General features: G+C 39.7%; 1 protein-coding gene and 1 long non-coding RNA gene across 6 annotated transcripts in view; one reads left to right on the top strand and one right to left on the bottom strand.

Moving 5' to 3' along the window:
- LOC116600309 overlaps nucleotides 1-12,657 on the bottom strand; it is a 35,664-nt gene extending 23,007 nt beyond the window's left edge. Inside the window, exons 1-2 of the long non-coding RNA XR_004289579.1 lie at nucleotides 11,911-12,657; nucleotides 2,824-2,970 (exon numbers count right to left, since the gene is read on the bottom strand). This is a non-coding gene — a long non-coding RNA (uncharacterized LOC116600309). The remainder of the gene's footprint in view (nucleotides 1-2,823; nucleotides 2,971-11,910) is intronic.
- A 493-nt stretch (nucleotides 12,658-13,150) lies between these two features.
- ZBED5 (zinc finger BED-type containing 5) lies at nucleotides 13,151-18,544 on the top strand. 5 transcript variants are annotated; one of them, XM_032360473.1, is made up of 2 exons: nucleotides 13,151-13,284; nucleotides 15,065-18,544. In XM_032360473.1, the coding sequence occupies exon 2, from the start codon at nucleotides 16,387-16,389 to the stop codon at nucleotides 18,469-18,471; it is 2,085 nt and encodes a 694-aa protein (XP_032216364.1). In that variant the 5' UTR covers nucleotides 13,151-13,284; nucleotides 15,065-16,386; the 3' UTR covers nucleotides 18,472-18,544. The 5 variants fall into 5 exon arrangements, with proteins under 5 accessions (XP_032216364.1, XP_032216360.1, XP_032216362.1 ...); XM_032360469.1 differs by lacking the exon at nucleotides 13,151-13,284 and adding an exon at nucleotides 13,291-13,510; XM_032360471.1 differs by lacking the exon at nucleotides 13,151-13,284 and adding an exon at nucleotides 13,291-13,664.
- The last annotated feature ends 4,776 nt before the right edge of the window (nucleotides 18,545-23,320 follow it).

The raw sequence follows: 23,320 nt of genomic DNA, 5'->3' as shown, positions 1-23,320 counted from the left end.
CTCAGGTCCTGATCTCAGGGTTCTGGGATAGAGTCCTGTATCAGGCCCTGCTCATTGGGCAGCCTGCTTCTCCCTCTCCCTTGACCTGTCTCCCCCACTTGTGCTCTCTCTCTGAAACAAATAAATAAAATCTTTTTTTTTTAAGATTTTATTTATATATTTGACAGAGAAAGATCACAAGCAGGCAGAGAGGCAGGCAGAGAGAAAGAGAGAGAAGCAGGCTCCCCACTGAGCAAAGAGCCTGATGTGGGTCTCGATCCCAGGACCCTGAGATCATGACCTGAGCTGAAGGCAGCAGCTTAACCCACTGAGCCACCCAGGCTCCCACAAATAAATAAAATCTTTTAAAAAACAAAAACAAAAGAATTGTAACTGTTTGATCATTCTGAAAGATGGCATCTCCTATCATTAGGATGAGAATGAACTATGCATATACCTGAAACAATTGGCTAAATGTTTGGGAAAATATTGAAGTAAATCCCTTTCTCACAGATATTCAGAATATACTTCATAGGAATTAAAGAGCACTTGGTGCTTTAAAAAATACTAGAAAAAAATAAAAAATAATTTTGTTTATAATCTTGGGTGGAAGTGATGGAAGAATTTCCTTTTTCAGGAAGACACAAGTCCCAGAAGCCATCAGTGGAAAGACCAATTTCATAAAAATTAAAAACTTTTCCTCAGCAAAAAAACATTAACAATGTCTTAAAAGATAAACAGTAAGCTGGGAAAAAACATGCTTAATACAGAATTTATAATCATAATGTTTTAATAGATTTTACATATCAGTAAGAAAGAGAAAACCTCCCAATAGGGAAAATCAGAAAGCTTCTGAACAGCAAATTACAGAAGAGTAAATATGGTTGATAAACTTATAAAGAGATGCTTAGCCTCATTAATAATCAAGGAAAAGCAAATTAAAAATCAGAGTTCTAATCTATCAAATTGCAAAATTTAGAAAGACTGATAATGTATAAAACAATGTTGGCACAGGAATGGGAGGTAGATACTCTCATGAGCTGCTTGTAGAAGTGTAAATTGGTGTAGGCTCTTGGGGGCACAGTGTAACAGGTACATACATTTGAAGGCTTAAAGTTTAAACTAATGACTCTACATGAGGACTCTAACCCACAAAAGTGCGCACGTAGATGCACAAAGATGTATAAACAAGGACATGTATTGTAGCATTGTTTCTAATATGAAGGATTAGACAACAATTAAAAATCTTTCCATAAAGGAACAAGCAAATAAATTGGAATACTTTGCAACTGTTAAAATTAAAGAAATAGAGTTTTATATGCTGACATGAAAATGTCTTCAAGGCATATTGATAAGGCCAAAACATGTTGCAGAGTGATTTGTAAAATATGTACATCAAACATACATCTGTATGTATACATATATATCTGTGTATACAACAAACTTTTAACTGTGATCAACTTTAATGAGTGAGGGGAATGGGGGTTGGGAAGAGATAAAGTAAGATCATACTTGTATTTTTTTGTTGAATTTTCACTTAAAAATTATAATAAGAATAATTTGGGGGCACCTGGCTGGCTCAGTCAGTGGAGCATGTAACTCTTGATCACAGGGTTGAAAGTTCAAGACCCAGCTTGGGTGCAGAGATTACTTAAAAAGAAAAATCTTTAAAAAAAAAAAAAAAAGAATAAATTTTTTGTGAAATGTTTGTAATTACAGTTTTTAAAAAAATACATATGACATGGGAAACACTCAAAGCTTCTCAGAACATTGGTACTGCATAAAAGAAAGACACTGATATCATCGTTATTTCAGTGTCCTTACCCTTCACAACTGTCAACTGATAGCTTTTGTCAGAGAAATTCAAATGAAATTTACAAACAGAGGTTCATTTATTCAGAAAGCACACCTTGGAAGCAAGGCTATAATTCCAAAATACAGACATAAGAAATGACTTGCCTAGATTTTCAAACAAGTCAGGAAATGATCCAGAGCCAGGATTCTACTCATGTACGAATAAATATATACACTAGCTCCCAGCCCAGCACCATAAATAACCCCATCCCCTGGCATTTCAGTCTCTCCCTGAGTAACTGAGTGTTTAAGTGACTTGCAAACCTTCACTTTGGCTTTAAAAATTGCCTGTGTCTGGCATTCTTTTTAAAGGGATGGCTTTTAAAAGTTTAACATCAACCTTCCAAAGAAAGCAAGAGAGTAAGATTAGTGTTCACCTTCTATAAGAGGACAACTCTAGAAGAACACAGTGTTTTTCCAAATGACAGCTTGGGTTGTGTTATTTAGCCTAAGATCGATAACTTAGCAGGAGTACTCTGTAACTGCATTATCTTAATTCTGAAAACTTTCTGAAGAAATGGATTGATCTAAGCGCTGCCTCTGCCAATAACTATATGTATGACCTTGCACAACTCCATGAATTCCTCTGAAGTTCAGATTCCTCATTTCTAAAGTGGGAGGAAGAGTATCTTCCTTCTTCACTGCGTGGATTGTATTGAGGCTCAAATAAGAGAGACTGTGAGGTATGAAGTTCCAGGTAAACAGTTATTAATGTACGAAACCTGAACTCTCAATGCAAGTATATTTCCTACCTCACTCCTTCAATTCCAGAATGCGAGAGGACGTTTGATTTGCCATATTCAATCCTCTCAATTTGGGCTGAATAATTTGTTTTTTTCTAGACCAACAGGTCTCCACTACAATGTCTACGAAAAGAGAGACGTTTGTAAGGCAGCATTTGCTTGTAAGGTATGTCACAATTGAAAGGGACAAAGTGATGTAAGCCTTTTAAATTAAATTAAATTGGATTATACTAAAGCTGTTACTCACTGCAGTATCTGCCATATTCCTTTTCTGAGTAGACCGCCTCCTCTTTCAGCTTCTGCTGCTCACATAATGCTTCCTCAACCACAGCCAGAGCCAGATTGAAAGGTGGGTGGTTGGACAGTTGCCCGAGTCCTTATTCTATAAGAGGTACTGAAAAATCACTGGAATAATTAGTAACTATAGAAACAGCGAAGGTTTTCACAGGCAAATTCTTACACAGGTGGAGGAACAGAAATTTGCCCTTGCTGGAAATATAGAACAAGAAAGAGGAAACTAAAAACAACAGTATCATCCAACAGCTATTCAATATTTATTACATACTAGGCATATTATCAAATGCTTTACATGTATGATTTCATTTAAACCCAGCAATTATTTGTTTGTATGTTATTGTTTTTAAACCCACTTCTCAGATGAGGAAATTGAGATGTGCCCGAGATAGTGCAAGTAGCAGAGAGTGGAGGGGCCCTATGAAACCAATCTTCTTCTAGGACCTATAGTCACTATGCCTCACAGCACCCCGCCCCCAAGTCTAGCTGAGTCTGTCATATGCTTTTGTGTCTTGGATTTATGAAAGAATGATTAGATTAAATTGATCAGGCAGACTAGAGCTGTTGGCCAGGAACCAGTGATCAATTTTAGAATACAAATTCCAAACCTTTTAATATGTCTTCCAAGAACATGTCTGGTTCAGAAAATTTGCAAGTGAAAAGAGAATAGAACCCTTGAAAAACCATGAAATATATTGCCAAATTGCTTCAAAATATTGACATTCCTTAGGGACCTGTTTGTAATTTTAATTGGTTGAAAATGAAGTTTCTCATCACCCCCCCCATTAAATAAGGGTTGAACAAATATTTAAAGAATACTCTAGTATTCTTTTTTTGAAAGGTGCCTCACTTAGAATTCAATTGTAAATAACAGATTTCACTATAGCTAATTTAAACAGAAAGTAATTTTCCAGGAGGTATTAGAGATTTATAAAATCAATGGAAGGACCAGGAGAACAGAGTTGAAACTATGCTTTCAGGAACAACTTCCAGAACTGGTCCACCATGGGCACCATGCTCTTGCCACACTTATAGAGCTGGGAAATCAGGAAGCCATCTCCATAGCTGTTGGCTATGACATTATCTGAATCAGCAAAGTGGATATGCTGCTCTGTCTCTCATCACCTATGAAATTTAGGGATGGAACACTGAGGCCCCCGCTAGAGCTGGCTCAGAAAAACCAGTATCTGCCAGTATAAATAACGAAAGTGGTAGAAATATAGCCTCCATCTCAGAATGTTCACTTTTAACTTGCCTATCTCATTAAAGTACATCTGTTTTATGGAAACTAGGTTTCATGATCAAGGAAAAAGTAGGTTTCGGTCCAAGCTGTAAGGACTTCTGGAAAATATTGTCTCTAGGTTTCCAGCCTCAAGCAATAAGACTTGCTGGAAGGGAGTTGTAATTGAGTCGAGTGCTTCAATTTGTGAGGTCTGCCCTAATTAGACGCCAACTTATTAGGGCCAGCCTAGAGCACCCACCCATCTTGTTCCACCCTGGCAACAGTTTAGGGTAGGAATTCAATTTAAGGGAGCCCACCCATGGGCTGGCCAGTGGTAGGTGACTTGATGAAAAAACATAACTTGGGACCAGATTCTTCCCTCGGGGTTTTGGAAATGGGACACTGAAGGACTGAGCCAATGAACTGAGGGCTTTATTGATTCTAGGTAAAGTAGAATAGAGTTGGAATGATGATGGGCCATGTGCAAGCAAACAGCAATATTTATACACACATTCACTGAGAAATATGGAGGCAAATACCAAAAGATATGGCATAAAATGTTACAAGCGGTTGGTTGCATGGGAAGAAGGAGCTAAAGAATTACTGTTGTTATGATTTATAATCCTTTCAGTGCTATTTGAAATTGTAAACACTATGCTTGGGATAAAAATTAAAATTAAAAATAAAAACAGGGGCACCTGAGTGACTCAGTGGGTTAAGCCTCTGCCTTCCGCTCAGGTCATGATCTCAGGGTTCTGGGATCGAGTCCCTCATCAGGCTCTCTGCTCAGCAGGGAGCCTACTTCTCTTCCTCTCTCTCTGCCTGCCTCTCTGCCTACTTGTGATCCCTGTCAAATAAATAAATAAGGGACGCCTGGGTGGCTCAGCTGGTTAAGCAGCTGCCTTCGGCTCAGGTCATGATCCCAGCGTCCTGGGATCAAGTCCCACATTGGGTTCCTTGCTTCGCAGGGAGCCTGCTTCTCCCTCTGACTCTGCCTGCCACTCTGCCTGTGCTCACTCTCTCTCTGACAAATAAATTTTTAAAAAATCTTTAAAAATAAATAAATAAATAAAACCTTTAAAAATAAAAATAAAAACTATAAAATAAATACCTCTAACTTTGGCCTTTAAGCCAGAACAACTAACCTAGATATTACGTGATCACCGGCGAAAGAAAGGGGGAGCTCCAGACAATCCAGTCCTTACTTGCCTCACTTCCCACCTTGGCTTGAGCACCACTCACATAAGGCTCCTTGCTCAGCAGGGAGCCTGCTTTTCCCTCTTCCTGAAACTTCTCCTGCTTATGCTCATGTGCTCTTTGACAAATAAATAAAATCTTAAAAAAAAAAAAAAGTTGAAAAATTGAAACCAGTTTAGTGAGAAACTTGAATGCCAAGCCAAGGAGTTTATCACCCCAGCAACAAGGATAGCTTTGAGTAAGGGAATGACTTTAATGTGTGTAAATAGATTGCTTATCTGCGTGCAAGATAAATTTGGTAGAGGGGTGCCTGGGTGGCTCAGTGGTTAAATCCTCAGGTCATGATCTCAGGGTCCTGGGATCGAGCCCCACATCGGGCTCTCTGCTCAGCGGGGAACCTGCTTCCTCCTCTCTCTCTGCCTACTTGTGATCTCTGCCTGTCAAATAAATAAATAAAATATTTTATAAATAAATAAAGTAGAGGCTGACAGTAGCCAAAAGATTGATTGGGAGATTAATAATATGATCCTGAACTAAATGGATGGCAGTGGAATTGGAGAGAAAAGGTTGGACAAAGAGATATAACAGTGGAGGACTTCTTGGCAGCTGATCAGATATGAGGGGCAAAGAGAGTAAATTTAGTGGGTAGTTACTTTTCCAGAATCTCTTTCTTCTAGGGACTACCTCTCAAACATTCCTTGAGATTCTGGTGGTCAATCAGAGTACATTCATGTTCTCAAAACTCAAGGAGGTAAGTGTCCCAAGTTGACCTCTTAGAGTACTCCTTCCCTTGATGGTATTTGGTTCACAGGTATGGCCCAAACAGAATGAAAGACCTTTCCAGAAACCTTTCCCCCAGTGTTATTATGGAAGATTCTATCTTTCATCATAAGTTTTGGGATGACAGAGGCATTACACCTGCCATTCAGAGAAGGCTTATTAAAACATAGAGTCCAATAGAGCCCCGATAACATCATTTGAGCCATTGAACCCATCCATACCTGTTCCAATAGACTTTTTAGTAATGTGAGCCAAAAAAATTAACCTTTTCACTTATGGGTTGGATTTCTATCATTTGCAACAGAAAGAGGATTTTTCTTAAAGATCTTACTTATTTATTTGACAGAGAGAGAGAGATCACAAGTAGGCAGAGAGGCAGGCAGAGGCAGAGGCAGAAGCAGGCTCCCTGGTGAGCAGAGAGCCCAATGCGGGCTTGATCCCAGGATCCTGAGAGCATGACCTGAGCTGAAGGCAGAGGCTTAGCCCACTGAGCCACCAAGGCACCCCCGAAAGAGGATTTTTAACAGAGAATTTAAAAGGGCTTGATTTACAATATTTACAGTATATCTGCCAAATGAACAGTTTTATGTCCAGTACAATGGGAGGTAAAAAGGAATTCTAAGACATGCCCCATACAACTGAAGATCTTATTCCAGTTTTGTCACCAATTATCAATGTGACATCAAAGTTATGTAATAGATCTGGGATCGATTCTTCTCTTTTATGAAACTGAGGGAAAGGGGGATTGATTACATTGTCTTATTTTTTAAAGATTTTTGCAAGTCAATCAATGTTATAGAACAAATCAATAAGAGAAGAGAGAAGAACCACATGGTCCTCTCAGTTGATGCAGAATAATCATTTGACAAAATCCAGCATCCGTTCCTGATTAAAATGCTTCAAAGTATAGGGATAGAGGGAACATTCCTGAACTTCATAAAATCTATCTATGAAAGACCCACAGCAAATATCATCCTCAATGGGAAAAAGCTCACAGCCTTCCCATTGAGATCAGGAACACGACAAGGATGCCCACTCTCACCACTCTTGTTCAATATAGTATTAGAAGTCCTAGCAACAGCAATCAGACAACAAAGAGAAATAAAAGGTATCCAAACTGGCAATTAAGAAGTCAAACTCTCTCTCTTCGCAGACGACATGATACTTTATATGGAAAACCCAAAAGACTCCACCCCCAAACTACTAGAACTCATACAGCAATTCAGTAATGTGGCAGGATACAAAGTCAATGTACAGAAATCAGTTTGCTTTCTTATACACTAACAATGAAAATACAGAAAGGGAAATTAGAGAATTGATTCCATTTACTATAGCACCAAGAACCATAAGATACCTGCAAATAAACCTAACCAAAGAGGTAAAGGATCTGTACTTGAGGAACTACAGAACACTAATGAAAGAAATTTAAGAAGACACAAAAAGATGGAAGACCATTCCATGCTCTTGGATCGGAAGAATAAACATTGTTAAAATGTCTATACTGCCTAAAGCAATCTATACTTTTAATGCCATTCCGATCAAAATTCCACCGGTATTTTTCAAAGAGCTGGGGCAAATAATCCTAAAATTTGTATGGAATCAGAAGAGACCCAAATCGCTAAGGAAATGTTGAAAAACAAAAATAAAACTGGCGGCATCATGTTACCTAATTTCAAGCTTTTCTATAAAGCTGTGATCACCAAGACAGCATGGCACTGGCATAAAAACAGACACATAGACCAGTGGAACAGAGTAAAGAGCCCAGATATAGACCTTCAACTCTATGGTCAAAAAATCTTCGACAAAGCAGGAAAAAATATACAGTGGAAAAAAGAAGTCTCTTCAATAAATGGTGCTGGGAAAATTGGACAGCTATATGTAGAAGAATGAAACTCGACCATTCTCTTACACCATACACAAAGATAAACTCGAAATGGATAAAAGATCTCAACGTGACAGGAATCCATCAGAATCCTAGAGGAGAACATAGGCAGTAACCTCTTCGATACTGTTATGCCACAGCAACTTCTTTCAAGCTATGTCTCCAAAGGCAAAGGAAACAAAAGTGAAAATGAACTTTTGGGACTTCATCAAAATCAAAAGCTTCTGCACAGCAAAGGAAACAGTCAACAAAACAAAGAGGCAACCCATGGAATGGGAGAAGATATTTGCAAATGACAGTACAGAAAAAGGTTGATATCCAGGATCTATAAAGAACTTCTCAAATTCAACACACACAAAACAGATAATCATATCAAAAAATGGGCAGAAGATATGAACAGACCCTTCTCCAGTGAAGACATACAAATGGCTATCAAACACATGAAAAAATGTTTATCATCACTAGCCCTCAGGGAGATTCAAATTAAAACCACATTGAGATACCACTTTACACCAGTTAGAATGGCCAAAATTAACAAGACAGGAAACAACATGTGTTGGAGGGGATGTGGAGAAAGGGGAACCCTCTTACACTGTTGGTGGGAATGCAAGTTGGTGCAGCCTCCTTGGAGAACAGTGTGGAGATTCCTCAAGAAATTAAAAATAGAACTTCCCTATGACCCTGCAATTGCACTCCTGGGTATTTACCCCAAAGATACAGATGTAGTGAAAAGAAGAGCCATCTGTACCCCAATGTTTATAGCAGCAATGGCCACAGTCACCAAACTGTGGGAAGGACCAAGATGCCCTTCAACGGACGAATGGATAAGGAAAATGTGGTCCATATACACTATAGAGTAGTATGCCTCCATCAGAAAGGATGAATACCCAACTTTTGTATCCACATGGACGGGATTGGAAGAGATTATGCTGAGTGAAATAAGTCAAGCAGAGAGAGTCAATTATCATATGGTTTCACTTATTTGTGGAGCATAACAAATAGCATGGAGGACATGGGGAGTTAGAGAGGAGAAGGGAGTTGGGGGAAACTGGAAGGGGAGGTGAACCATGAGAGACTATGGACTCTGAAAAACAATCTGAGGGGTTTGAAATGGCGGGGGGGTGGGAGGTTGGGGTACCAGGTGGTGGGTATTACAGGGGCACGGATTGCATGGAGCACTGGGTGTGGTGAAAAATAATGAATACTGTTATGCTGAAAATAAATAAATTTAATTAAAAAAAAAAACACCACGTTGAGATACCACCTTACACCAGTTAGAATGGCCAAAATTAGCAAGACAGGAAACAACGTGTGTTGGAGAGGATGTGGAGAAAGGGGAACCCTCTTACACTGTTGGTGGGAATGTAAGTTGGTGCAGCCACTTTGGAGAACAGTGTGGAGATTCCTCAAGAAATTAAAAATAGAGCTTCCCTATGATCCTGCAATTTCATGACTGGGTATTTACCCCAAAGATACAGATGTAGTGAAAAGAAGGGCCATCTGTACCCCAACGTTTATAGCAACAATGGCCACAGTCACCAAACTGTGGGAAGGACCAAGATGCCCTTCAACGGACAAATGGATAAAGAAGATGTGGTCCATATACACTACGGAGTGTTATGCTTCCATCAGAAAGGATGAATACCCAGCTTTTGTATCAACATGGATGGGACTGGAAGAGATTATGCTGAGTGAAATATGTCAAGCAGAGAGAGTCAATTATCATGTGGCTTCACTTATTTGTGGAGCATAACAAATAACATGGAGGACATAGGGAGATGAAGAGAAGGGAGTTGAGGGAAATTGGAAGGGGAGGTGAACCATGAGAGACTATGGTATGGTCTCTGAAAAACAACCTGAGGGTTTTGAAGGGGCAGCGGGTGGGAGGTTGGGGAAGCCAGGTGGTGGGTACTATGGAGGGCACATATTGCATGGAGCACTGGGTGTGGTGCAAAAACAATGAATTCTGTTACACTGAAAAGAAATTAAAAAAAAAAAAAGATTCTCTTCAGCTCTAAAGTTTTATGTTTCTATACCATCATAGAAGAGAATTAGTGAGTCACTGAAGATAATAAAACATAGAATATTGGTATACAAAACCAATTAAATGGAGAAAGACTGGAAGCCAGCAAGACTGTAGTAAAAATTTAGAAGGAACATTTCTGGAGCTTGGTGTGGAGAACATGCAAGAGCAATGGAGGGAAGGGAATGCACCTAAGCAACATTCAAAGAAAATAACAATTTTTTTATTAACATATAATATATTATTAGCCCCAGGGGTACAGGTCTGTGAATCGTCATGTTTACACAGAAAGTAACAATTTGATGTCTGTATATATGGAGTATGAAGGTAAGTCAAGAGTGGCTAGACCCAGGACCCTGAGATCATGACCTGAGCCGAAGGCAGCGGCTTAACCCACTGAGCCACCCAGGCGCCCTGGTGAAATCTTTATAAGCACCCATATAACTCTTGTAAATATAATACCAATAAATCAATCTCTTACATATGGTCATTAAATTCTCTTAAGTGTTTCATACATCTTAAAAGTTGACAAAATACACATCACAATAATGATAACTTTCACAAAAATAATGAAAACTGTACTAATTTATCACCTTTTAATAAAGGTTATACACAGTGCCAGACATGGAGATGTACTACTGAGATCTTTTTTTAAGAAGGACTTGCTGCCCTGCTCAGGAGCAAGTGTAAGATCAGCAGATGGGCCCCAGCTCTCAGCTCACTCAGGCCTGCCCTGGCTGCCATCTTCCCCAGCCAGGGTAGCCCATATATACTGAAGGATGGAGGAGTATGATGGGCAGGGGGTGGGACACTCTGACCTACATTACTGGTTCCAGAGCTTCCTGTCTCATCACACACTTCTGGTAAACCTAACTGCAAAGCAAATTAACTCATGCAACCAAAACAAATAGAATTGCTATCTCAGACCTCTATAGCAACAGGAGCTGCAAATTTGGGGTATCAGTTGAAATTCTTGCCACTGTTTCCAGTGATGATTTTACTTGCAACAAACGGAGTTCTTTTTTAACAATAAGGCTCTACCTACTTACCCAATATTTTTCTATAGTCTTATTCACAATAGTTTTCTAATGCGAGTTTGCAAGTGCATTTGCACAAACACCATCTAGACCCACAGGGTTATAGTTCCTACAACCAGCATTGCACGTAACCTAAGCTCTGGTACCAATTAGATGAGGGAACTTGAGCAAGTTATTATCAATCTGCTCAATTTCCTTATCTGTAAAATAGGAACAATCATCTGATAGGGTTGTTGTGTTTGAAAAGTAAATGAGTTAATTAACCTTAAAAAGTGTGTATAACAGCCCCTGGCTTGTACTATGTACTCAGTAAATGTTAGCTATTATCATTATTGGTCTGAGTACTACATTGTTTATATATACTCTAACCTGACTCATCGACCCACATTACATGATAATTTATTGACTAAGCAATTACAGAAAAAAACTCTTATGTTTCAAGTCCTTAATTATCAGACTCTTCAGATGTTTAAGACATAGGTTAAGCCCTAGACTTTAGTTGAACTTGTTTAAGCGCTATTTTTCCCATCAACTGAATGTTTTAGATTTTCTCAGTTCTTGAAGATGGAAACCAGATGTGAAGATTAAATGGAGAACTTATATGTAAAAGTTTATTCTGAAATATAAAACATATGAAATTATGGGATACTCTTCCAATGTTATTATCGAGTTAGACAACTCCTGCAATGACAAAAGGAAACTCTTTGCTCCTGCATCGCCCTTCCCAAAAATGATTCCCACCTTTTTTTTTTTAAAGATCTTATTTTTTTTATTTGAGAGAGAGAGAGAGAGAGAGAGAGCACAAGTAGGCAGAGCGGCAGGCAGAGAGCAAGGAGCCCAATACAAGAATCGATCCCAAGACACTGGGATCATGACCTGAGCCAAAGAAAGCCACTTACCGACTGAGCCACCGAGGTGTCGCTGATTCCCATCCTACCTTTGACCATGAAGTTCAAACTTGAAACTTTGATTATTTGATTTCACAGAAATAATTTTTTTTTAATAATGAAGATACACGGATAGCTTATTATAGGTTAAAAATCTGAAGACGCTGAATTGGCTTAAAAATATTTAGGACCAAATGCTGTCTTCTATTATCGTCCAGGGAGATCATCTATACCGTCCTCCTGAAAATTTTAAGGGTGGGCTTCTTCCTACGCCTAAGAGATTTGTTCACATATGGGAAGAAGCGTGTTTAAGAAAAACAGAAGCCGCCTTGCTTTTGACCACAAGCCGGGGATTTTGTCTTTGAGAGCAGTGCCTGAAAACATGACCCAATATTCACTTAGCTATTTTCAGGGGCCGACAAAGGCAAAAATATTACAGTGGGACCTACTGTTCAATGCTACTCGTACTTAAACAAATTACTCCTAGACGCGTATGTATTTTAAGGGGCCAATTTGGAAAACCCAGCTCCTGGTCTCCACGACAGATCGCCAAGGGAGAAATAACACAGCCCGCAACCTCTGCTATGCTGTTTTTCCTAACAGCGGTGGGGCGTGGGAGAGCAGCAGGCTTAAAGCGCCCGAATGCGGCAGAGAGCAAACGGTGTAGTCCTGCGGGCCGGTCGGCGCGTGCAGGCGGCCTAAGGCCCCCTCCCGGAGGGTGCCAAGCGACCCGCCGTAGGACACAGCGGAGACGCCACTATCCCTACACACTCCTACACGGCAGCCCCGATTGCATCCGGGGTCACCCGAGAGCTCCGTCCGGCGCGAGGCTCAGCTCGCCTGAGAGCCCCCTACATAGCAGCGTCGGGAGGCACGGGGAAAGGAGAAGGCGTCTCCAGCCCCACTCCAGAAGGAAAACCAGGGAGAGAGGGGGCGGCTGCGAAACCTGAGCCTAGGGTGCGGCTCGGAAAACAAAGAGGTCGTGAAAGCAGCCGCAGTCGCGGTTCCGCGCGCTCCTAGGGGTAACTGCGAATCACACAAATCGCCGCCGCTTGGGCAGAACGCCAGTGCTACAAGCATGCAGATTCCCGGAGCCCAGTCCAACCTCATGGGACAACTAACTCTGTCTGGCAGTACCCGGGAACCTGCATCCTAAACAAGCAACCGGGCTACAGGGAACCCAGGGAAGTTTGAAAACAATCGCTTCACGTCCTGCACCAGCGGAGACACCCCGCTCGCCCGAACCCAGCACCACCGCGGCAGCCGGGGCGCGCATCAACCGAGCTTGGTCCTTTCCTTTGGTCCCGCCCCACTGCTCCGCGTGGATTGGTGGCGGAGAGCAGCTCTGGAGCTGATTGGGCGGTAGAGGAGCCGCTCGTGGAGACCGTAAGTTCGTCTGCTCCAGAGTGCTAAATTTATCTTCAGAGGAACGACCGCGCCAGCCGCGAACCGGATCTCTATGGAGGTGGCATAGGCGGTATCCCCGAGCTGAGAGCATCACCCTGTCCCCGAATCCTTCCTCCCTCTGTTTTGTTTTTCATTCCCCCCTCCCTCCCTCTCCCCTTCCAGTCTGCGACGACTGGCTCTTGACCTTGTTCAGGCCTCGGTGAAGGTGAGGACCAGAGCCGCCACGGCGGCTGAGCGGTGCGCTCTGAAATGGCTGCTGCCTTGAGCTGTTTAAAATGGCGGCCGCAGACTCAGCTGGGGACCGCGGCGCAGCCCAGCAGCCCAGCCGCAGCGAAGACCGGTCTCCATCACTGATGGAGGTGACGTAGAGAGATAGTGTTGGGTGCTGAGGAAACCGCCCGGGGACGCGAGAGAAGAGTTTTGGAGGCGAGGGTGGGCGAGCCCCCAGATGTGGCGGGTCTGCTGGCAGCGCGCACCTGTGACAAGGAGGCGTAGCTGGCCCAGGCAGCACATCGAAGTGACCGTTTAAAGAAGCATGTAGGTGCTGGAAAGGGCAACCGCCCCCACCTTTGCCTGGGCTTTCTGACTGGACTGCACTCTCAACCCGGCCCTCCTGTCCCTGAGGGTGGTGTTCATAGCTGGAACAGCCCGAAGGTGGGGGTGAAGGGATGGTGTTACCTGTCAGTTTAACCCAGAGAAGAGACAAAAGAACAGGGTTTCTCCCCACCCCCCAACGCCTGCCAGCCTTTTCGGGTAATGGAATAGAAACTTGACTTTCGAGGGAGTCTAGACTCTTTGTCCTCGAGAGATTCGGGAAAGCACCTCTAGAAGAGGTGGGGATGAGGCCTTCCGTGAGGAAAACAAAGCTTCTTACTCCATTGTGTCCTCCTCGGGTAGCCAGGGAGAGGGCTTCTAACCCCAACCAGCAGCTCCACGAAGTTCTCTGTTGTTAAATTAAAATCGGGTTGTGGAAATGAGAATCTACTGCTCTTTTGCTCCCAGTAATGGAGTAGGGCTTTCTGCTGCTGCAGTTTGAAACCCTCGACTGTCTGGCAGTTGTAATCCATTTCTCTTCTGCCACCCGTTAGTGCTTGGGAAATTTATTCAGACACACACAAGGAATGGCTAGGTGCGTGGGCTCTGCAGCGCCAACTTTTTGGGTTCTTTTCTTAGTTCTTCACTTACAAGATGTATTAAGTTAGCAGATGACTTCTCAGTCTATTAGTTCATCTCTTAAATTTGGTCAATACTAGTCCCTGACTCTCGAGTTTAAGGATTAAATGAGATAATCTATATGAGGGATCTAGCAGTTACAGTCATAGTAAACAATGATCATTCTATAAACATTAGTAACCTAACAGGAAATTGGTTGAGGGGACAAAAAGGGTTATAGCAAAAATGTGTACTTCATACAACACTTCCCGGTATAACTCTATTTTAGATTACTTTCAATGCTTGGTTTTAGAGACATTAAAATGTGACCACTTTTAAAAGTTAGATTTAGTTTTTGAAAGTGTTAACGTGTTTCTGTGAAGTCAGTGGTTGGGAGGGTGTCTCAAAACAATGAAAGAACAAGAGTATTAAGTGAGATGAAAATACTAGCATTTTTACTGTGCTAGGCTTCTTCTGTTTCAGTCCACTGCATTGCAGTGGAGAATCATTTGCCTGGATCTAAAATAAATTGTAATGAAGAATCATCTTAGGGGTTTATAGTTAGTTCTGCTTTTACAGTGTCTAATTTTAATTTTTCTCATTCTAGGCTTTTGGTTACTCCCTTTCCACCCCATCCCTTAACTTTATTCTTTTGAAGAGTCTGCATGTCAAGCTGCCAAGGTGGAGAGTGTGATTGCAGAAGGGAGTACTTCTCATTTCAGGTATCTTACCATCTAGCTATTAATAGGAAAACCATTTGCTGTAGGATGTGACATGAAAATTCAAAGCTTACTCTGTAGCCCAATCATAAAATAGGAATCAAAGCAGATATATTTGGATATACACTAAATATGTATGCCTTAGCCTGCAGAGTTACTAGTCATCTTTAAAGGATTTAAAATTTGCATTACCCTTCTTTTAATTATGATTTTAAAAACTGTATGAGGAATAAACCTATTAAAATAAGAGTTTATTTTTTTTAGGTCCTGGTAAAGTCTTCACCTATAGTATAACAGAATGTACTATAATAGAATAATCAGTAAAATATACATTACTTTCAATGGGTATTAATTTGGATGATATAAGTATTTATGTGATTTTAATTCCAGAGAATTAGTAGCTAACTTTTGGTCTACATTGTATTTTTCAGTGTTAGCACAGTATTTAGGATACAGAATTCGGTGTCCTGCAAAACTTTGAACTGCGTTTGTGTGTCTTTAATATAGTTTATCAAGATAGTCACTAGTCCTGGTAGGAGGCTTCAGATGTATAATAATATCCATAGTGAATGTATCTAGTGGCAGTAAGTATCCAGAAGCTAAAAGCTATATGCCATGAGAAGGGGTTGGTAAATTATGGCCCATGCTGTCTGTTTTTGTAAGTAGAGATTTACTGGACCACAGGTGTGTCCATTCTTTTTGTATTATATATGTCTGCTACTATGCTGCAACTACAAGGTTGAATAGTTGCAGCAAAGACCATATGGCCCATAAAGTAAAAAATATTTACTGTATTGCTCTTTACAGAAAAAGTTTGCCAACCCCTGCTGTGGGACATATTCCTCAAGGTCCCTTCGTTAAAAATGTACTTACTTACTTCATTATTTCTTACCCCAGTGGTTCCCAAGATGTGTTTTATAGAACATTAATACTCTCTACGTTAATAAGTGTTCTGAGAAAAAGATCAATGCTAACAATCGTTTTCTTTATACTTTATTTTCAAATATAAGTTTAAGACTACTAAACTCATTTCTATAGCTTTATTTTTATGTGATAATCTACATTTAAGAAAAGGTGTGCCATACCTGAGAGCACCAGGAAGTCGCATGAGAAATCACCTGATACACGAACGTGTGATGTTCCATCTGCGCATTGATGCATAGGCAGCATTTACAAATTAACTGATGTGTTGCTCTGTATCATCTCTTTGATGATTGCTCATCTTCTGTGTATCCTGTTGTATAATTTCAACACATTTGTGATACTCAATGTTTATTCTAAATTAACCATGTTTTGTACCACAAACACATTGCCTATGGATCTGTTGTTGAAACAAGGAAGTCTTAAACAAGAAGTAGAATCTTTTTGTTACCAAATTGTGTCTGAATCAAATGATCAAAAGGTTGGAATATTACAAAGCGAGGATGAACAGTTGCAGCCTTCAGTTTCTAAAAAATCAGAAGGTGAGCTTTCCAGGGTCAAATTTATGTCCAATTCCAACAAAATAACAACATTTAGTAAGAAACCAAAAAGAAGAAAATATGATGAAAGTTACTTGTCTTTTGGATTTACTTACTTTGGAAATAGAGATGCACCTCATGCTCAGTGTGTGTTATGTAAGAAAATTTTATCAAATAGTTCTTTGGCCCCTAGTAAACTTCGAAGACATTTGGAAACTAAACATGCTGCCTACAAAGACAAAGACATAAGCTTTTTCAAGCAACATCTTGATTCGCCTGAAAATAACAAACCTCCAACACCTAAAATCGTCAATACAGATAATGAAAGTGCTACAGAGGCATCATACAATGTAAGTTACCATATAGCCCTGAGTGGAGAGGCTCATACTATTGGAGAATTGCTTATCAAGCCTTGTGCAAAAGATGTTGTGATGCGAATGTTTGATGAACAATACAGTAAAAAAATAGATGCAGTACAACTATCAAATAGTACTGTTGCACGTCGAATTAAGGATCTTGCTGCTGACATTGAAGAAGAGCTTGTTTGTAGACTGAAAATTTGTGATGGGTTTTCACTGCAGCTAGATGAATCAGCTGATGTGTCAGGACTGGCTGTGCTGCTTGTGTTTGTTCGTTATAGGTTTAATAAATCTATTGAGGAAGACCTACTCTTATGTGAATCTTTGCAAAGTAATGCTACTGGTGAAGAAATTTTCAACTGCATCAACAGTTTTATGCAGAAACATGAAATTGAATGGGAAAAATGTGTTGATGTTTGTAGCGATGCTTCTAGGGCAATGGACGGGAAAATTGCTGAGGCTGTCACCTTGATAAAATATGTGGCTCCCGAAAGCACCAGTAGTCACTGCCTATTATATAGACATGCACTAGCGGTTAAAATAATGCCTGCATCTCTGAAAAATGTGCTAGATCAGGCAGTACAAATCATCAATTACATTAAAGCTCGACCACATCAATCCAGGCTACTAAAAATTTTATGTGAGGAAATGGGTGCCCAGCACACAGCACTTCTTCTGAATACAGAGGTGAGGTGGCTTTCCCGAGGTAAAGTTCTCGTAAGACTTTTTGAGCTTCGTCGTGAACTCTTGGTTTTCATGGATTCTGCTTTTCGACTATCTGATTGTTTAACAAATTCATCTTGGCTGCTAAGACTTGCATATCTTGCAGATATTTTTACTAAATTAAATGAGGTTAATCTATCAATGCAAGGAAAAAATGTAACAGTTTTTACAGTTTTTGATAAAATGTCATCATTGTTAAGAAAATTAGAGTTTTGGGCTTCATCTGTAGAAGAAGAAAATTTTGATTGTTTTCCTACACTCAGTGACTTTTTGACTGAAATTAATTCTACAGTCGATAAAGATATTTGTAGTGCCATTGTGCAGCACCTAAGGGGTTTGCGCTCTACTCTGTTAAAATATTTTCCTGTAACAAATGACAATAACACTTGGGTTAGAAATCCATTTACAGTAACTGTTAAGCCAGTCTCATTAGTAGCACGGGACTATGAGAGCCTGATTGATTTAACATCTGATTCTCAAGTGAAACAAAATTTCAGTGAACTTTCACTAAATGATTTTTGGAGTAGCCTAATTCAAGAGTACCCAAGCATTGCGAGGCGTGCAGTTCGTGTACTTCTTCCTTTTGCTACAATGCACCTGTGTGAAACGGGATTTTCATATTATGCTGCAACAAAAACGAAATACAGGAAAAGACTTGATGCTGCACCTCATATGCGGATTCGACTTAGCAACATTACACCTAATATTAAGCGGATATGTGATAAAAAGACACAAAAACACTGTTCTCATTAAAATTAAGAGGGTTTTGCATGTCTCTTGATAACCAAATATAAGATGAAAATAAAAGATGATTTCATCTCTGCTATTTCGGGGTTTTAAATAAAATGATTCATATTTTTTATACCTCTTAGATTTTAAGCTAAAGAATCAGAAGTTTTAAGTATGTATTATTATTGTTATTTCTTCTTCACATTGTGATTTCAAAGAATCCATGGTCTTAACTGTGGGAAAGGTTGATCCACAAGACTTAATGTATATGTCTTAAAATAATGTATCTCTTTAGGATCTAATCACTATGAATCCTGCCAAACCCCCGGCTCTCCAATCACATGGAATGCCTTGCCATTCCTTGAACACATCACACTGTTGCATGCTTTCAGGTCTCAAAAAATATTCCTTCCCTTTGCTTCCTGATAAACTCCTATTTGCTTTTGAATAGTTTGACCTAATTTATCATTGGTACTTTAATTCTCTGTGTCTTTCTGTTTTGGCCCTATTTTTTGTGGTGTCCCAGTTGTGAACTCTTGGTGGCCTCATGATTGCCAGTGTTAAATGGACTAAGCTCTTACAAGGTCTACTCAGCTCTGTGTGTCCATTGCCTAGCAAAAGGCCTTATTAAAGTAAAATTCCCAGTAAAGGAAAAAATTCTGGTGAATCAACAAAAAATGGAATAGGATATGGTAGTTTATATTTGTATATCTGCATTGTAGAGAATGTTAGTTACACTTTGTGGTTTTGGCTCATTTATTCTTTTACCTAGAATTCAGGTCATTAGGCAGAAGTCACTAAATAATAACACATCTTTGATCCGAGCTCAGCTATTGGGGGAGGGAAGTATGAAGAATGTTACCAGATATTTTCGTTGTTTCTCAGTTCCTATGTAGAGTATTGTAAATTCCATATACTGTAGACTAATGAGGTTTTACTGTACTTAAAGAAAATAATTAGATATGAAACCCCTATCAGTTTATCCTTAGAATTCTATGAAGGAGGTCTGACTTTGCTGTCCCTACAATCTCTGCATCACATCTACATATCTCAGGTCACCAGCTCAGTGTCCTATATTTTGTGTTTCTCCTATGTAGGTAGCTAGTATATATTTAATCTCACTTATTCAAACCCAGTTTTCATTTTGGAGAGTAGAAGGACCTCCCCTCACAAAGCAGAATGTGGTAGCATGACTACATTGGGGGACTTGCTTCTCTGCATAGCTAGCTATTTAACATTGGGTAGTTTGAGCCTTCCTGTTCCTCAGTTTTCACATCTGTAAAATTATGCCGCCTTTGAGGGTTATTAATAGGGTTAAATGAGTATGTATCTAAAATTCCTAACAGGTCATAGGAAAAGATACACAGCGGATATTAGTTCTCTTCTATATCCAATCATGTCCCGTTTAAACTTTACTTACACCTTAACTTCTAGTCTGGGTTTTTGTTCTCTGGCATCTTTTTTTTTTTTTTAATTTTTTTTTTAAATATTTTATTTATTCATTGGACAGACAGATCACAAGTAGGCAGAGAAGCAGGCAGAGAGAGGAGGAAACAGGCTCCCTGCTGAGCAGAGAGCCGCTGGGATCGTGACCTGAGCTGAAGGCAGAGGCTTAACCCACTGAGCCACCCAGGTGCCCCTGTTCTCTGGCATCTTAACAGTCCTCCAGTCCATGGGACCTGACCTAATCTAAGGCAGCAAGATTAAGCATTGCTAGCCCAGGTTTTGTCACATTAATCACCCATTTTATCTTACTGGACGCTTGTATGTTCTCAGTAATCTTTATAGCAATCCTGTGGGATTAAGTAATTTTTGAATTTGCCTAAGGTCACATATGAAGTAACAGAATGTAATTTAAAATGTTGGGGTCCCTGACCGGTTCAGTCAGCACAGCATATAATTCTTGATTTCAGGGTCTGTGAGTTCAAGGCGCACATTGGATATAGAGCCTACTAAACAAAACAAAGAACAGTGTTTTCCCATAGAAGGTACTTTTTATGGTCATTGCCTTTCAAACTTTATAAAGAGCATCAAACAGTGACTTTTGGAGCATAGCTAAAACTCCCTACTAAAGTCTGGGCATTTCTTTGAAATCCTGTATTTTCTTCTCCAGATTCACATAAAATTAGCTGTCTACTTCAAAATATGACTGCTTACTTTAATATAAAACTGTGTAAAAATAGGGATTAAGTTGCCGTCAAGGAAAATTATTCTCAAGAAAGATTCATAATTGCTCTTACATGCAGTACTTTTTGTCAGCTAATCCTAGAATTAAATCTACCCTAATTTGAGAGGCACACATAATACCATAATATCCCTGTCTGGCTGATACCTCAAGTTTGATAATGAGACTCGTGATTACTGAACCTGAGCCCTTAAGTTATTTGTTTAGGGTATCATCCTCTTGAGATATAATATCTCTCTTTCTTTCCGGTTCTTTACTTGAAACCTCCTTCTCTGAGGGTCTAGATCCTTCATTAAACCCAAGTCTGTTGACTGGGACCCTGCTATCTGATAATAGACTACTTTATTGCCAACCCCACCCAACTTGATTCTCAATGCCAATTTCTCATCTGTTCTGTAACCTCTCAGGCTAACCTATGGATACCATGTATGGCTAGTTGAGAGTGGACTTTTAGCACCTGAAGGTGGGCCTGGGACCTGTTGGATGATGGGCAAATGTAGTTCCAGACAGCAACTTCTTTATTACCCTAACCTACTGTAGGTACCATGACTGAATCCCAGAACAGAAGATTCTTATCCTTCATATTTAAACCCTATCTACCCTTCAGACTTTGCCTTTCTTAAATAAAAGCAAAGCAAATCTTGAGCACGGTTAGTACTCCTTAAGATTCCAGATACTAGAGGCTCTTTCTGGAGCTAGAGGGAAGTCTCATAAATCCTTTCACCCAAGAAAGGAAACAACTCTTAAAGGAAGAGATTTGGGGACTAAAAAAAGACTCTTAGGGCATCCTCAAATGACAGCTAACCTTTCTGCCTATGCATGAAACATAGTTCACCTAGTGCTATCTAACCCAAAAGGACTTTTCCACTTTGAATCTAAAGTAACCGAAATTGTAGGGTTCCTAGCTGGCTAAGTCAGTAGAGAATGTGACTCTGTCTCAGGGTCATGAGTCTGAGCACAACATTGGGCATACAGTTTACTTAAAAAATACTAGTAAGGAAAATTAAGGTAATTGAAATTGTCTTGATTTCTTAATGAGGATTGCTTCCTAGTACCACACACATATAAATCCACTGATTGTCATTTTTTGTTTCTAGGACTTCTTTAGAATCATTCATAGAACTTAGTTTCTAATCGTAAAAAACGTGCGCAGTGATTGAATTCCCTACCTTAAAGTATTAAGTGAAATACAATTTATACTGTAACATTATAAAAATCAGCTTTAAAGTTCTTTGGCTGCCTTAACAATGCAAAGCAATAACTATTCTTTGCCTATCAAAGACTACAGAAGTGACATTTTGTAAGTAAGCTCCCATGTTTCCCTAAAAATGCAGTATTACTTCCAAAAATATAATTTATCTACAATTCTTGAAAGAATCTCTCAGCAGTGTAAATCTAGGTGCCTCTGGAATTTATTCATGTTCAGTACTTTCATTTTTTTTAAGTTGGTATAGCTACACTATTAATTAGTACAATGGAAAGAATTCTAAAGCAGGTGTCAAGAGACTTGGGTTCTGCAACTAATTAACTACCTTAGATAAGTTCATCCTCTGTAGTCCTTAGTTTTTGATTAAACTAAAATGAGCTCTAAAGTTCTTGTCAAATAGGATCTAAATTTAAGCCTCAATAAAGATTTGCTCAGTTATTTGGAATATGGGGTTTTTTTCCCTAGAAGCCAAGCTTTTTTTTTTTTTTTTTACACTTATACTTTTTTTTTTTTTTTTTAGTTTCTTTTCAGTGTAACAGAATTCGTTGTTTATGCACCACACCCAGTGCTCCATGCCATATGTGCCCTCCATAATACGCACCACCTGGCTCTCCCAACCTCCCACCCCCCTGCCCCTTCAAAACCCCCAGACTGTTTTTCAGAGTCTATAGTCTCTCATGGTTCATCTCCCCTTTCCAATTTCCCTCAACTCCCTTCTCCTCTCCATCTCCCTTTGTCCTCCATGTTATTTGTTATGATCCACAAATAAGTGAAACCATATGATAATTGATTTTCTCGGCCTGACTTAATTCACTCAGCATAATCTCTTCCAATCCCGTCCATGTTCATACAAAAGTTGGGTATTCATCCTTTGTGATGGAGAAGCCAAGCTTTTCAATGAATCTTTAACCATAATACTTTCTACCAACCAAATGATAAAAATTTATATATTGCCCCACCATGGAAACTTAACTGGGAAGGGAATGAAGTGCTTTTTTTGGAAGGGAGATATACTTTGAAATTGAGAAAACATTGGAAGAATTAAAATATGCTTGGTTATGACTGTATTGGGATCCAGTATAGATTAAATAATTAAGTGTCAGACAGGCTGCAATAGAAATTGCTATCCCCAGCATCTATTTTCCTCTTCCAAACTGTATCAGTTTTCTTTCAGGTATCCATTTTTTCCTTACATAATCAGTGTACTTAAGCGACAGCTAACTAACTCCACTACAGTTTAGGGAGTGAACCTACTATGCCTAAGATGGTGGCTTTCAAACATTTTTTTACCCCAATTCATAAGAAACAGATTTTACATTATGATCCAGATGTGTATGTGTGAGCACCAGTTTCATAAAATAGTATATGTGCAATGCAATCTCAAATCTATTTAATCTTTTAAATGATGATTAGGACCCAAATATTAATTTCATGATGCATTCTTGGGTTACGGTCCCCCATTTGAAAAACATTGGTCAGTG

Source organism: Mustela erminea, chromosome 9 (genome assembly GCF_009829155.1).
Source record: "Mustela erminea isolate mMusErm1 chromosome 9, mMusErm1.Pri, whole genome shotgun sequence".
Taxonomy (NCBI): Eukaryota; Metazoa; Chordata; class Mammalia; order Carnivora; family Mustelidae; genus Mustela; species Mustela erminea.
The sequence above is the reverse complement of the archived record's forward strand: the minus strand, read 5'-3'. Positions and strand labels throughout refer to the sequence as shown.

Bases quoted from the DNA above. Each gene is read 5' to 3' on its own strand.
- ZBED5 (XM_032360473.1), top strand. From the start codon at position 16,387: ATGATTGCTCATCTTCTGTGTATCCTGTTGTATAATTTCAACACATTT.